General features: G+C 42.6%; 1 protein-coding gene across 5 annotated transcripts in view; it reads left to right on the top strand.

Annotated features, from left to right (window-relative positions):
- Prox1 (prospero homeobox 1) overlaps nt 1-16,080 on the top strand; it is a 47,966-nt gene that overhangs the window by 4,354 nt on the left and 27,532 nt on the right. For 4 of the 5 annotated variants that reach the window (XM_028761369.1, XM_028761363.1, XM_028761348.1 and 1 more), the window contains exons 2-3: nt 3,937-5,728; nt 12,707-12,814. In XM_028761369.1, the coding sequence (XP_028617202.1) occupies nt 4,004-5,728; nt 12,707-12,814 (1,833 nt within the window). In that variant the 5' untranslated portion in view covers nt 3,937-4,003. Of the gene's footprint in view, nt 1-1,782; nt 1,834-3,936; nt 5,729-12,706; nt 12,815-16,080 lie in introns of those variants that run through there. The other variant, XM_028761353.1, reaches the window with a different exon arrangement.

Genomic DNA, 16,080 nt, shown 5'->3' with positions numbered 1-16,080 from the left:
TGTGAGTGTGTGTGTGTGTGTGTGTGTGTGTGAATCAAAGCTTCTGATTTTCCCCTGTTGAATTCAGGCTGATTTTCAGAATGACTTAAACTATTGTTCATGCTATTCCACTTGAAACTATATGACTGGCTTAAATCATTAGAAACCATTTTATGATGATTTGTAAAAGAAATAAAACCTAAGTCATTTCTTCTAAAATAATTTTATCAATCTGAACAGATAGCTGAATAACTCTAGCAGGAAGCCATGCCAGCCTTACACTCTGGCCCATGCCTCATGAAAAGATTTCTCTGAACTATCTGGATAATTACCATAATGAAACACTTCTTTGTCTAGAATCTGGGATCCAGATAGATGTAGTAAAAGTTACACATCCCCTCCCCAAAATAAGTTCTTTATTAAAGTCGAGCCCTGCACCACGTCACTTCGTATTGCTGTGTTTCTCTGAAATTCTGTACTGAAAACTGTGGGGGTTTTTTGTTTGTTTGTTCGTTTGTTTTTTCGGTTTTTTTTACAACATGAAGTCAAAAGTATATCTGCATGGATCCTCTTTGTGAAACAGAATGTGGGTTTCAAGGAGGAATCTTTTGGAGCAGTTAGATCTGACTTGCTATGTCTTAAGTTGCTTTCCTATACCCCCTCCCCAGCAGTGGCATCTGCTGCTTCATGCTGTCTATTGTACAAGTGTTTGAGAGCTTGTGTGTAGGCTGCGTACCAATCGGTGCAACACATGTTTAATAATTTAACATTTTAACATTAGTTCCACCTGAGTTCAGGAGGGCTTTATAAAACACGTGCATTTGGGTCCAGAGTCTATTGTCACTATTTTCCCATCCTCTTTATAATGTTTCTCAGCAAGACTAGCCCAAGGGCTTTATATTGCCTGCTTAAACCCAAGATTGATGTTAAAGTGAAAACATTATAGGAATCCATAGTAATTGGAGTTGACAAACCACAGCTCAGTTCACATGCTAAAAGACGTTGAGTTGTTGGATAGCTTAGTGGGTTGACACTGTGGTTGACTAAGTCCTTATGTACCATCCTGGAAACTATGGGTTGGAAATTATAGGAACCCTTGAAAATGTTTTCGTCTGACTTCCTTTCACCATGGACACTTGATAGTGCATTTTGATGTGGAAAAATATTTTTTATACATTCTGATTAATGAAATACTATATGATACTAGGTCAGCCAGCTACTATTATTTAATCTTGCCTATAATGTCCCTAGATTATGACCCTGATATGCTTGGTCACTTTCTTTTAATTTCTAAGTTTAAATCATAAAGCTATTTGGAGAAATAAATGAATGTATACCTATCAAAATAATGTCCTGTTTTGATGGGTAAAATAATTTTCCCCACTTATTTTGTTGTTTATATCTCAGCTGGATATTTTACAGACCTAAAGTATTGGCTTTCTTCTGACCCAAACTAGAAAAAAATTACTATTTAATTTTTAAATGATACCTGATGAAATATTTTTAAATCAGTTTAGTTGGGTGAATTTAGAGGGAGTGACAGCATATTGGTTCTCAATGATTCCAGTGTGTATGTTTAATTAATATTTATTCTCCAGTGAAGATAAAGAGTGGTATCATCCTACCTGAGGAAGAACCAGGCCTCCTCTGGGCTCTGGTTTGAGGCAGGGATGCAGCTGTTGATATCTAGGCAACATGAAAGGAAGTAGAGGTGAACAGCAGCTGGGAGAGGAAGGATGCCTGGGCTGACCTTGTGCTCATCAACACGCTGGCTTGTCCTCTGGGATCCTCTGCTCCAGAGGTGCTCTCCAGAGTCCAAGATGGGCAGGAGGGAGGAACCATCTGTGTGGCAAGGTGAATAGGGGGGAAAGACACAGCAAGGCGTTTCTTCCAGTCTTCACTGGAGGTCTGTGTGCTTTACAGGGGATATTGAAGGAGAAAAATGTAGATTTACACATACATACAAAAGATGTAAAAATATTGAAATTATGGCAAGAACTCCTGGTTTGGAAAGCTGCTATGTGCACAAAAGAGTCTTCCTGGAAAATTGTCCCCTTGCTCCTCTCCTTACCCTGACCTGACAGCTGTGCCCGCATTACCTATCAGACTCAATGTGTTGCCAGAAAAATATGTGTTGCTGTATTTTATCACCCCCAAACTAGTTGTATTATTAGTGGGAGAGGAGTCTCGGTTGTTCTGAACTTAATGTTGAACTTAAAGGCATTGAGATCCCTCAGTCCTACCCAAGTTCAGGGTATTTTGTCTTGAACTGTTTCACCTTTAGACATACAAAGATCTCTAGAAAGAAATAACATTCTGCCTTCAAGATACCTCAAAATTGGCTCTTTTAAAAAAACATTTTGTCATCAGAAAAGAACACCAAGAGCAAACGCAGCATGATGAAATATTTATCATGAAAAACAAAAACAAAAAAAACAAAAACAAAAAAACCCACACCATATTGTTGCCATATAAGCACGGAACATTTTCTTGACTTTTACAGGTTATTTCATGCTGAAATGACGCCTATTTGCATGGGTAGTCATTCTTTAGAACTATCCACAGATGCACTCCTAGGGAGCACGTAGATGTTTTTACAGGTGAACCGAAAGAGATGGGAGAGAGTCCAAGTGCTCCACACGCTGCCTTTGGCAATGGACCCTGTTATTGTGAAGCTGTGCTCTGTAAAGCAAACGCGAAGTTCAATATCAGATAAACCCGGCATGAAGGCAGTATTTTCATTTCCTTCATAAAATGTTAATTGTAAACAAAAAGATGTGCTGTCTCCTGCATGCATATAAAATTTGGGGCTAGCATTGCTATTTACTAAGTGACACAATGTATCAAGGGCCTTTGATAAAATGTAGGCAAGGGTGTTTCCTTTTTATATCTGGTTTCCCCCCAAAATGCTAGTTTGCATACAAAGAATCTACCTCCCTTTCTCATATAGTTGATTGATATTTTGTTTCTTTTATATCTTTCTCCAGTTGCTTCTTCTGTTTAGTGCCCACCCCAACTTGGCATAGGCAATAAGAACCAGGAATGATGTGTGTAGTTTCTTAGCCATTTCAAGTACTATGTTGACAGACTTACCAGAACAAAACTAGTATTGGATATATGTGTGTTCTTGCCTGGTCCAGTATGCACTGTTGCACATACTAGTTCCTGAAAACATGGCAATAGCCACTCTACCTTTGTAACAATTGACACCACCAAAAGGATAATGTGACCCGTTCTAAACATCTCCATGTTAGATGTATACTCAGCCACAGATACCATCCCCACTTGTGAATTCACTGATCAAAACCCATAGCTGTACTAAATAAGCAGTACTGAACAGTGAGTGTCTCTGCCTTCATCTCAGTACTTAACACACCACTTATGCTGAAGATGCTGGTCGCTACATTCTTCCTGGGTTACACGTGTCAAAGTTGCTTTTAAATTCTGTAACAAGATAGCTACACCTATTTCAGCCTTCCCTTCCTTCAGTAACGTAAAAGCCACCGTGATTTCCAGATCAGATTTTTCATCCAAATTTCACACAGCCTCAAATTTTCACCCTGTTTCTTAAGAGTAACCCACTCCCCTCTTCTTTTATAATAAGAGTCTCAACGCCCCTAAATTTAATCAATTGCTCGTCAGAGGCTGTGTTCTTATAATCTGCCATTTCTTCTGAAGATAAACAGTATCATTTTAGGCATTTGTGAAAGAGAATCATATTACTGGTGCTTAAGCAGTTTTTGCTTTTTTTTTTTTAATCTTAATCCATCTTAAACCAGTGGAGCAGAAATATTTAAAAATGTTTCATTTCAAGCGGAGTTCATGATAAATTGCAATAATTGTGATGTGCCATAAATCCCAGAGCCTGTGCATTTTGCATTTGATTCAGGATTGAGGTCAGGAAATTTGGAGAAATTTAAAGAAAATGATTCATCAGCCTTTTGTTCTGTTGGCCAGGGTCCCGGGATTCTTGAGCTGTGCCCAGCTGACGAGCTTTTGAAGATGGCACAATAACTGTCCAGTGATGCCTGACCATGACAGCACAGCCCTCTTAAGCCGGCAAACCAAGAGGAGAAGGGTTGACATTGGAGTGAAAAGGACGGTAGGGACAGCATCTGCATTTTTTGCTAAGGCAAGGGCAACATTTTTCAGTGCCATGAATCCCCAAGGTTCAGAGCAGGATGTTGAATATTCTGTGGTGCAACACGCAGATGGGGAAAAGTCGAACGTACTCCGCAAGCTGCTGAAGAGGGCGAACTCGTATGAAGATGCCATGATGCCTTTTCCAGGAGCAACTATAATTTCCCAGCTGTTGAAAAATAACATGAACAAAAACGGTGGCACCGAGCCCAGTTTCCAAGCCAGCGGACTCTCTAGCACAGGCTCCGAAGTACATCAGGAGGATATATGTAGCAACTCTTCAAGAGACAGCCCCCCAGAGTGTCTTTCCCCTTTTGGCAGGCCTACTATGAGCCAGTTTGATGTGGATCGCTTATGTGATGAGCACCTGAGAGCAAAGCGCGCCCGGGTTGAGAATATCATTCGGGGTATGAGCCATTCCCCCAGTGTGGCATTAAGGGGCAATGAAAACGAAAGAGAGATGGCCCCGCAGTCTGTGAGTCCCCGAGAAAGTTACAGAGAAAACAAACGCAAGCAGAAGCTGCCCCAGCAGCAGCAACAGAGTTTCCAGCAGCTGGTTTCAGCCCGAAAAGAACAGAAGCGAGAGGAGCGCCGACAGCTGAAACAGCAGCTGGAAGACATGCAGAAGCAGCTGCGCCAGCTGCAGGAGAAGTTCTACCAGGTCTATGACAGCACCGACTCTGAAAATGATGAAGATGGCGACCTGTCTGAAGACAGCATGCGCTCGGAGATCCTGGATGCACGGGCCCAGGACTCGGTGGGGCGCTCAGACAATGAGATGTGTGAACTGGACCCAGGGCAGTTCATCGACAGGGCCCGAGCCCTCATCAGGGAGCAGGAGATGGCCGAGAACAAGCCTAAGAGAGAAGGCAGCAACAAAGAAAGAGACCACGGGCCAAACTCCTTGCAGCCAGAAGGCAAGCATCTGGCAGAGACCTTAAAACAGGAGCTGAACACGGCCATGTCACAGGTCGTGGACACCGTGGTCAAAGTCTTCTCAGCCAAACCCTCTCGCCAGGTTCCTCAGGTCTTCCCACCTCTCCAGATTCCCCAGGCCAGATTCGCAGTCAATGGGGAAAACCACAATTTCCACACGGCCAACCAGCGCCTGCAATGCTTTGGTGATGTCATCATTCCGAACCCCCTGGACACCTTTGGCAATGTGCAGATGCCTAGTTCCACAGACCAGACGGAAGCCCTTCCCCTGGTGGTCCGCAAAAACTCATCTGAGCAGTCTGCCTCTGGCCCGGCCACTGGTGGCCACCACCAGCCCCTGCACCAATCACCCCTCTCTGCCACTGCAGGCTTCACCACCCCTAGCTTTCGCCATCCCTTTCCCCTGCCTTTGATGGCTTACCCATTTCAGAGTCCACTAGGTGCTCCCTCCGGCTCCTTCTCGGGAAAAGACAGAGCCTCTCCTGAGTCCTTAGACTTGACTCGGGACACAACGAGTCTGAGGACCAAGATGTCATCCCACCATCTGAGCCACCACCCCTGTTCACCAGCACACCCACCCAGCACCGCAGAAGGACTCTCTTTGTCGCTCATAAAGTCTGAGTGTGGAGATCTTCAAGATATGTCTGATATCTCACCTTATTCGGGAAGCGCAATATCCTTTTATCTTTCCCCTCAAGAACAAGCATAAACAAAAGCCCAAAGGAGATCTTCGAAGAGCTTAGGTTCCCACACTGTATAGGATGATATAAGTCAGTATGTTTTCCGTGTGTTCTGGGAGGTTTAGCTTTGTTTGGGTTTGGGGACTTTGAGAAGCTTCAGTATGTAGCCCAGGCTGGCCTAGATCTCCCAAAATACTCAGATGACAGGCATGGACCACAGTGCACAGCCTCCTTAAGAATGCTGTCTTTCCTATTACTCACCGTAACAGGCTTGTGACAGCAATGAGCTGGGTGTTTCTGGTTGCAGAGAAACTTAAAAGCCAACCCCAACATCTCTCTAACGTCCACAAGTACTTAACTGCCTCTAGTAACAGTTTCCAAGGTGATTTCCCAACAGTGCTTTTTTTTCTGCCTTTCTTCCTGTGCGACTTTCTTGTCTCCTTTCTCAAGAGCAGAGGTGGGGTGGGGGAGTGGAGGTGGGGCGACACCTTGTAAATACTGAATTTTATAAAGATGCTAAGTTTCATGACAGAAGTAAGGAGAAAAGCCAGTTTTCAGACCTGTGGCTCCATTAAGAATTCTTACTGTCAGCTGCCTTTGAGGCTGCTGTGTGGGCTACCGAGACCAGACTCCATCTCACATGAAGATGCTGTGGTATGGGACAGACAGCCATGGGTGTGGGGAGGCCTTGCCTTCTCTCTTTAATCTTAAGTGAGACTGTTTTTAAAGGAAATGGGCAGGTACTGATTTATTCCGATGGTCTTAGTCCCTCTCCATCTCCAAGGCTTGTCCATGGGTCCCGGGCAGCTGCCTGTACGCATGAGTGACCCCTGCTCAGTCAAACACAGAAATCTTTTGTCCTAACATACACAAAGCAAATTATTTTTGAAAACGAGAGAACACAGTTAAATCCAAAACTCAGCTGCATAAAAACAGCCCCTTTAATGACTCTTTTCTGTCGTGAACCTGACTTAGGTAGTGATGCCACTTAAGATTTTTTAGCAGTTCTGTTCTGTGTTCCTGTGATTTTTAATCCATAACTTTTTTCTTCTACAAATGAATCCTTTCAATGTTTTTTTTTTTTAAATCTTGTGGTTGTTTGTCTTTGGGGGGGTGGGGAGAATAGTAGCATTTGGGGGCAGGTGGAGGCATGCCTCTTGTATAATAAATTACCAGATGGATATAAAATTTAGCAATTAAGTTGGCTGTTACTAAATTGAGAATTTTGAGCAATCGTCTTGATGACTAGAAATTGACATTTTAGTAGCTAAGCCCACTCTAGAGGCTGCGTGGATGTTCCAAGTCCCCAGGATGGTTGAAATATCTCATTCCTTCAGGGCAGTCTGGTAAAGTGAGCTGAAGCCAGAAACATGAGACTTCCTGGGCCACTCAGCCCAGCATCTCTTCCCACTCTAAGGAAGATAAGAACATCTTGGACAAGACAAAGCCACTGAGGTCTCCGATCTGAGTCTGAGTTTGTTTGCTGGTTCAAGACCCCAATATTAAATGCCCCCAAAGCTAAGGCACACAGTTTTGTTCTGTATTACCAGCCAGCAACAAGACTGGAACAGACCTGCTCTGCAGGAGAAAGAGAAAGAAGACAGGATAGCTTGAGTGATTGACAGTCACCCCACAAGGGCCATCATGTTAGGCTAATGTCTAAGGTTAGACTCCTTGCACCTCAGAGAACTGCATTTTAAAACAAACAGTAAAGTACCAGTCTCTCTGTCTTCTGTCTCCCTCTCTCTCTCTTGTCTCTCATATCTCTGTGTCTCTGTCTCTGTCTGTCTCTCTCTCTCTCTCTCTCTCTCTCTCTCTCTCTCTCTCTCTCTCACACACACACACACACACACACACACTCATTTTGGTGACCAGTTAAGCTAGGTTTCAAAATCCTGAACATACACACAAAAGTCTCCACAATAATGCCCTTTTTCTACATTTTGGACTTCTTACCATGATCGGACAACTATGATCACACCCCTCGGTTTCTTGGGAAAGGAATGTCTTTTGGTTTTCCTAAGTGTCCCATAAGCTCTCTCCGCATACTCTCTAGCTAAATCCCCTGAGGAATTTTGAGGATTTGAAGGGAAAGGAGTACCCCCCCCATACACACACACCCATGGCTATAAAGAAAACATGGGAGCATCTTTGGGGAGTGGCTATTCTGTCTCCTGCTATTTTGATCCCCTTCTGAGCTGTTCTGGCAGGAGACACCCCTGTTCACCTGAAATGCAGGTTACTCACCTCTGGGGTTGCTTCCTCCCTTCAGGATTTATGGCTTTGGGCCTCTTGCTAGCAATTAGCCATTTTTGTTTCCCACATTTTGGGTTCTAACCTCTGGCTTTCTGCTTCCCTCTACTCATTGCACCTGTGACTGGTCAGCTCCTTAAAAGATCAAATTTTTGGAAACAGGACGGGCAAGCCACAACAGGAAACCAGCCTCCCTTTGCACCTGCTTTCTCCATCGGGGCAGCGGTGCCCATGATTCACCTGGCTCAGACACCTACAGAACCATTTTGTCTAATCAGTTTTAGACCAAAAAAAAAAAAAGACAAAACAAAATAAAGCCCCAAAATCTTGAGAAATTATTGCAAGAAGTATTTACTTCAGGTTTGTTCTACAAGGCCCTAGAGGGAAAAACAATATTAATGGAAAGGACTAGCCGTGTGCCAGGATGGTACTTGGGGACCGCCATCACAGTGTTTTTACAGTTCTTTAAATGGTCACAAATAACTTTTAGTTTTTAAAACCCCAACATGCTAGAGCCAAACCCAGGGACTTCTGCATGCCAGGCGAACAACTTGCCCACTGAACAATCACTGTAAGACAACATCATTTTCCTCTTCAAGAACATTTCTTCTGACTCCAAGGGGCAGTCCTGTTTCTCAATGAAGTAGTCACGATAAAGAGCCGAGGTGAATACCTGTCTCTCAAGTGGCTACAGGCTCTGCTGGGCGCGTTAGTCATTTATGTTTGAACTACTAGGCTCACAGCCTTGTGGTCCTTCTAGAAAGAAGTCCTCTTCTTCATCTTCAGTGCACCTGGTCAAAGAGCTCATGTCTTGGGTATAAAACAATATGTCCAGTATCTTTGCAAATGAATCCGTTTAATCAAATAATAAGTTTTATTCAAATCCCCGGAGAATCAGTTAGCCAATTGTCTTTCTTCATGGTGTTTCTTGTCCCTCATCTTCTTTGCATCTCAAGAAAAAATAGCCTTGTGTCTGCCTTTCACATTTGCATCCACCCAGCTCAAGTACCAAGTTGTCAGATGAACCATTAAGAGATGTACTGCTGGAGGTCTTCAGCCTGTTCTCTGGGCTTGATATTTGCAAAAAAAAAGTCACGTGACTTTATTTGGGGCCGAGAAAGAAAACCTGTTTTATAGCATAGACTGGCATATGTCAAATTATAAAATACCAGTTGAAAATGATGATTGTTTTTTGTTCTTTTTGGTTTGTTGAGACAAGGTCCCACTTATGTAGCCTAGGCTGGCCTTGAGATCATAGCAATTCTCCTGCCTCAGCAACTCTCACACTGGGATTACAGGTGTGAAGTGTGACCTTTGACATTTTGAGAAGCCTTGGATAGCCTCAGAATTTAACACATAGATGAAATCCCAAATGGCTGTACGCACCTAACCATCTAAAGAAAAAATGAGAAAAAAAAGTCATTAAAACAAACAAATAAAACCTCACCCAGCTCTCTGATGATGTCAGACTCCTAAGAGAGCAATGACCTGCTCTGTTTCTGTCACTAAGTGAGAGCTTAGTGCTTTTTCCACCCACTGAATTTTCTTGAGAAAGTCTCAGACAAGGGAAAAAAAGAAATCAGTTTCGAAGTGCTTAGAAAAACGGGATAATCCTCTTCCCTATGTGGAACTGCCACTTGAAACACAGAGTTCAACTAGGAAGCAAAATTTCTTTTTCTTCCTGTAGCCTCCAGGGCCTATTCTTCTTTCGTGTGCCTTTTTGCTGCCTGGACTGTTCGTCCTGCGGCTGCTGTTTAGGTAAGGCTATATTATGCTTGGTAAACAAACCCCATTGAGGCTCTCAGGTTGTTTGAACTCTTGAGTTCAGCTGTAGCCCTCTCCTTCCCTGATATCCTTTATATGTCTGAGCAGATGTCTTTCATTAATTTATGGATTTATCATCTTTTCTTTTTTTCCTCTCTCTCTTCTCTCTCTGTCTCTGTCTCTCTCTCTTTTTTTTTTTACACCTGGCAGCCATCTCAAGTTTCTGCACTTATTGTCTATTTTGCATTACACATAGAATTGAATGTCATCTGTCTTGACAAAGCTGAGCTGCGTGAGCTGCCGGGACAGCGCTTGTTTGCACCCCCTCCCCTCCCCCACCCCTTCACCTCCTTAATATTTATTTGTGCTCATTTTCTTTCCTGGCCTTGAATGGAGCTCAGCCCGTGTTCAGTACAGCTGTATGTTTACTGAATCTATTCCGTCGTGAGTCATTGTGCGTGTGTAAGTATCCAGGAAACAGCTAGTGCCTTCTTGGAAGAGCAGTTGCTTTCAGCACAAGCACTTAAAAGGGAAATTAACCAATTGGTCAGTTCAGATTGATTTTGAGGAGGAAAAAAAAAGGATTATCTAACTGCTGGCTTTTAAATGTTTCATTAGCTATTTTTAATAGTTTATTAGAAACATATATTTTATGAGAATTTTATCTTAATTACAGAGGATCGAGAAGGACAGAGACAGGCTGTGTTCTCTTTGGACAGATCTTTCTAGGTATTACCAACCGGAAACATCTTGAAGCAAAAAAAAGAAAAAAAAAAAAACCTCGAGCAATCCAAATCAGTATATGTGGATTAGTTTTTTTTTTTGTTTGTTTGTTTAGTTTTTTTTTCATTAAATAAAAAGCCTGTAAATTCTGATCAAAGGAGAATGGGATTTTTTTTTAATACAAAGAGCTGAAATATCTTAACAAAATTTAGATGCATGGAAAGCCCCAGGCTATTTGGGCAACCCTGTGCCTCTCTGAGACAGTGGAAAACAGTTTGTCTTTTGTATGAGACCAAATCTTCAAGATTTGGGACTTCAAATCATGGGCAGGGCTTTCTGAAAGAAAAGATTAGATCCCCTATCGAAGACATTCATCCAAGTTTGAGCTCCCTTAAAACTCTTATCATGAGGCTGGAGACAGCTTGCAGCCATGATTTCACTTACCCATTTGGACAGATGGCCCTGAAGTGTGCTGTCTCCTTTAGTTCTCGCCGTCAGTCTAATGGAGGTTACTAGAGGGCCTTTCAGCTTTTCCTTGGCACAACAAGTATGTCAGTCATAAATTATCGTCTTTGTAATCATTAAGGACCTTAAACAAAAACACAAGTTCAGTTAAGCTGCTTTGGCTTGCACACAGAAAAATCAAAATTTATTTCTTCAGTGTTTATTCTCAGTTCACACACACACACACACACACACACACACACACACACACTAGTTGACTTTTCCATTTAAAAAGAAAGGGGATCTTTTTTTTTTTAAGAGCTTAGGATATAAAGGAGGGTGTTTGTCTTCGGAACACATTCATGGCAGAGTGTTTGGTCAGGAGTAGTCAAGAGCTTATCGATATTAATTTGATTGTGTAGGTCTCTAGATCCTTTCTGGTCCCCCACTATTCTTAGATTCACAGTGTCGTTCCTAATGGGAAGTACTGGGAACCAGTTCTCTTTCCCAGCTATCTTGTGTTTATCTGACATTTCTTTGTAAAGTGTGCAGTTTTCACTAGGTAGCTGATGATATGATATGTGGGTTCTCTCTCTCTCTCTCTCTCTCTCTCTCTCTCTCTCTCTCTCTCTCTCTCTCTCTCTTATTTTCCAACCTTAATTTTTCCCACTCTCCTTTAAGAGATAGTCCTTAGAGGAGCCTCTAGGAAGGACCCTTAATTGACCTTGTGGGGGACCGCATTGATTTTCTCCACGTGCATCTTCATCTCTGATAAATTATAAAGCCATTAATTTGCTGAGGAAATGGCAGGGCCAGGCTGCGGCACAGATGTGACCAGAGCCATCCCAGCTCGGAGCCTGCTGAGGAGTGCCAAGAATCTGAGAGAGATTCGGGCAGCCTGGATTGTTATGGTTAGCCTGCCATTCTCCTGGGAACTGTTTTTGTTGCCACTGTTTACAGATCTAAAAGGTGATGATGTTTCTAGATAAATAGGCCTTCTTATTTGGGGTAAGTGGCTACTTATTGATCTACTAACCCACATGTATTGATTTGTTAGCCCCCAACTTCTATGGCATTCTCAAAGGAGTTAACTATAAATCCAGGACGGGCACATTGTATTTGGTGTTGGACCGTTGCTTTAACAAAAGCAACACCCCACTCTTGTTCTCTCCAGCCAGGTTACCCCTCCCAAGTTTGAGCTGTTATTTTAAAGGAAACAGATCAAAGACAATCAAGACCAAGGTGGGAGAAACTGAGTCTTGAAGTTTCACTGTGTTAGCTAGCGATAGGTGAAACACAAAGCTTGTGTGATCATGTTTAAAATAACGTGTTGTGTAGCCAGCTTTACCTTAATCATCTGTCGCAAACTGCAGAGCGTAGAGAAAAGCGCAGAGAGAAGGCAGCTCTGGAGAAAGAAGGAAGATCCTAGACTAAGACCCTGCAGTGGATTTTAGGCTGGCTGTCTCCTTAGCAACAAGTGTATGGATAGCATACTGGACTTTAACTGGGGAGGAGGGCTTGGACATCCCCATCAGACAATAGCCAAGAATCTGTAGCTGAATTGTCCATCCTAACCCTTCCCTTTGGCAACCTGAGACAGGCAGCGAATATTCTGAGCACAAGGTGGCCAGTTAGTGATGAATTCCAGAAGCTGTATGGATGACCACCCAGCCTTCCCAGGGCTGCTTACGGGGACTGGACACATTGTCAGTGTGTGGAGAGATGGGGACAGGAGGGATACACCCTTTTGTTTAATGTTGTTTATGCCTTAACCAGTTGCATCCCACATGCAGGAAGGGCTATCACCCAATCACTTGAAAAAGGCAAAGCTCATGTTCTTTTACACCCGTTACCCCAGCTCCAACATGCTGAAGACCTACTTCTCGGATGTGAAGGTAGGGACTGTTTTCGTTACCCATCTTTCATTGTCTGTGGATGCAGTAGTAATCTGGACTCTCGGGAGTTAATAGAGATGAGTGTGGGGCCCACTCCTGACAGCACCCGTGATGCGATTGGTTGTTCTTCTTGTTCATTTGTCTGAAGGTGTGAAACAAAGTTACCACTTGTCCATTAAAACCCAGGGATGTTTCCTAAGTCGCATGAGTTATCAGTGTAGTCCAGGAGGCTTCACCTCTGTCTTTACTTGTTTTAATAGCTTCCTGTATGAATCTCCACTGGTTATGTCTGGACCTTCTAGGGGGAAAAAAAAAGATTTCCACCACCCCCACCCTCCGCAACTGTAAACTGTTTCTGGTTTTGTTGGTTTTCTGTTTTTGTTGGTTTTGCCGTATTTGTGCCTTTGAAAGCTAACTTTTAGCACCTCTTTCCCCTCCCATCGGAAGGAGTATACATTGAAATTCTCTTTGCAGTAGCTGCTTAAAAACAAAAGTGATGATTGTCTCTTATTTACAACTTAATTTGTTGTTGATGTGGAGTACACTGAGCATAAGGGGATGAATAAAGTGACAGATTCAGGACACATTATTCAAATGAGGGTATGAGAGCTGTCGGCCTACAGCTGCAGCCCCCTCGTTCTACGGAATACTGGGACCTCCTAGTTCTCTCTGGGCATGTGTGTGTGTGTCCTTGTCTCTCTGTGTGTGTGTCTGTGTGTATCTGTATATATGTGTGTGTAAGTGTATGTGTGTGCGTATGTGAATGAGTGTCTGTGCGGGATGTGTTTCTGTGAGCATGTGAGATTATGTGTGTCTCTATGTGTGTCTGTGTGTGTGTCTGTGTGTATCTGTATATATGTGTGTGTCAGTGTATGTGTGTGCATATGTATGAGTGTGTCTGTGCGAGCATATGTTTCTGTGAGTGAGTTTATGTGTGTCTCTGTGTGAGTGTGTGTCTGTGTGTGTCTGTATTTGTGTATGTGTGTGTGTGACAGTGTATGTCTGTGTGTATGTGTATGTCTGTGTGTGTGTATGTGTGTGTCTGTGTGTGTATGTTGTGTGTGTGTTTGAAATAATTATTTGCATCAACCTGATGTTGTGTTAAACATCTTGACTTTTTTTAAAACATAGACTGGGTCTTGATGATAATGACTCTTACAGTATCATTATTCAAGGAATTTGATAAACTTTACATTAGCTGAGATTGGTTTAGAGGGTTGGTGGTCACCTGCCTACCTCCCTGTATATGAGTTCTGATTCGTTCAACCAAGATCTCTCAAGCCACCAAAAGAAGATATGCCTGTTCTTGCATCTCTCGTTCATTCAGAGCTCACCTGTATTTCACACACAAGTCAAGCCCAGGGCTTCAGTTTGCCAGTTGGTTCCCACCACTGTTGTTTAATTTGGCTTTATGGGGAAAGTTTTGTTTTCCTCTTGTTTGCTTCTGAACTGTATATCCACTCAGCTTCTTCTCTCTCGGTGCACTTTTTAAGTGAAGGTGTGTTCTTTTCCTCATCCAGTACCAACCAGCTGCCCAGAGAGGGAAAAGTAGCCTAAGGTTGACAGAGGAACCATAGGCACTCAAGAGACTTGGTGCTGCAGGGAGCCAGGAAAAAGACTTGCATTTGGAGGTGGCTCTCTACAGTAGACCTACTGGTTTCAGAACTGGTCAATTTTAGTTTCACTCACAGACAAACTTAACTTTTTGACAATGGGAGAGGACATTACCATGCTCAAAGTTCATACTCAAGAACTGAACTATAGAGATAAACACACATACACACACACACACACACACACACACACACACACACACAGAAACATACAGAGGGTGATACCTGTATACACATACACAGAGTGAGATACACACAGAGATACACACACCACAAAATAATTTTCAAAATGTTGTTAGTAAATTTGGCCACATTTGTATCTACCTTTGACTGTCATTTAGACATGCCCAAGCACCTTCTAGTACCTGGCCAGCCTGTCTTTGGTTCTAAGATGGGGATGATGAGGGTTGTAATTTTGTGTACCATGTGCACACATGTGTGCCTCTTGTTAACTCCTGATTCATCCCTCTTACTTCAGTGATCTGTCACACTTTTATAAAATTATGACATTGCCTCATGTATTTTTATATAGCACATTTATCCAGAGACAGACCAAAGAACTTTATAAATACAGGGGTCACTCTTAGAGGCAAAATGAGCCTCCATGGGGATGGAAAGCCCAAGCCATTTTGAGCCAAACAACACTACTCAAAATAAGATACAGACATTAAAATGTTCTAGGCCCTATACATTTGCAAGAATGATGAGTGGCTAAGATGAGCAGTATTATAAATCTGAGGAAAAAAAGCTTTTTGTTCCTTGAGAATGTACCCGTAAACCAGCTGTACAAATAACTCCGTACTCTGTCCAAGCCACAATAAAATACCTGGGTGAATGTTTTATTTTTAAAAGCACTGATATTCAGTTACAGATTCTATCCATACTTTAACCACACTGGGAGAAGCGGAGGCAAAAATATGACTTTAGCTGAATATTCATTACCCTCTTTGATGAGAGGGAGAGGTTGCATGTGCAACCCACTGCAGAAAACCAGGGACGCTCCTTCCTCTTTTACTTTTGGAATGAATTAGACGTTTTAACTTTGCTAGTGACATCTTTTAACTTGGCCAGTAATAAGTGAGTTTGTATTCCTTGAGCTGATAGAAGTGGTAGTGCTAAGACGACCGGCTCGGGAAGCAGTTTCAGCGGGGTGCTTCAGAACTTCCAGAGGGCAACAGCAGAGCTGGCTGAAACTCCCCTAAAGAGAGGGTGACTCCGAGTCTGAGTTTTGATTCTCCACCTCCGCACAAACATGTGCACGTGATTCTGTAGCACATATAGCCACATAAATCATATCCGTATTTTTTGCAAGGCTAAGAGAACTAGATGATGTGGTTTATATGTGTGTGCACAGTGAAAAGTTTTATTGTAATTAAGATCTGAGAAACCACTGCAGAATTGGGTGAGCCCTGGGAATGGGGAGAGGGAACCCTAGAACTTCATCGAAAACGCCACACAGTTATCTTAAAAAGACATACAACACTTGGCTGTGGCACATTCATCTAATAAAGCCCTAATCCAGTAAAATATACTTTCTCAAGTTGTCGAGCCATTTCCACTTCAAATAGTGACTAGACACTAGTTTTGCAATAAAATAACCCAAAGAAACAGTGTATGCAGAAAATATTTAATTTCTTGAGTTAGGTGTTACCT

This window comes from Grammomys surdaster, unplaced genomic scaffold, assembly GCF_004785775.1.
Source record: "Grammomys surdaster isolate TR1022 unplaced genomic scaffold, NIH_TR_1.0 130, whole genome shotgun sequence".
NCBI lineage: Eukaryota > Metazoa > Chordata > Mammalia > Rodentia > Muridae > Grammomys > Grammomys surdaster.
The sequence above is the reverse complement of the archived record's forward strand: the minus strand, read 5'-3'. Positions and strand labels throughout refer to the sequence as shown.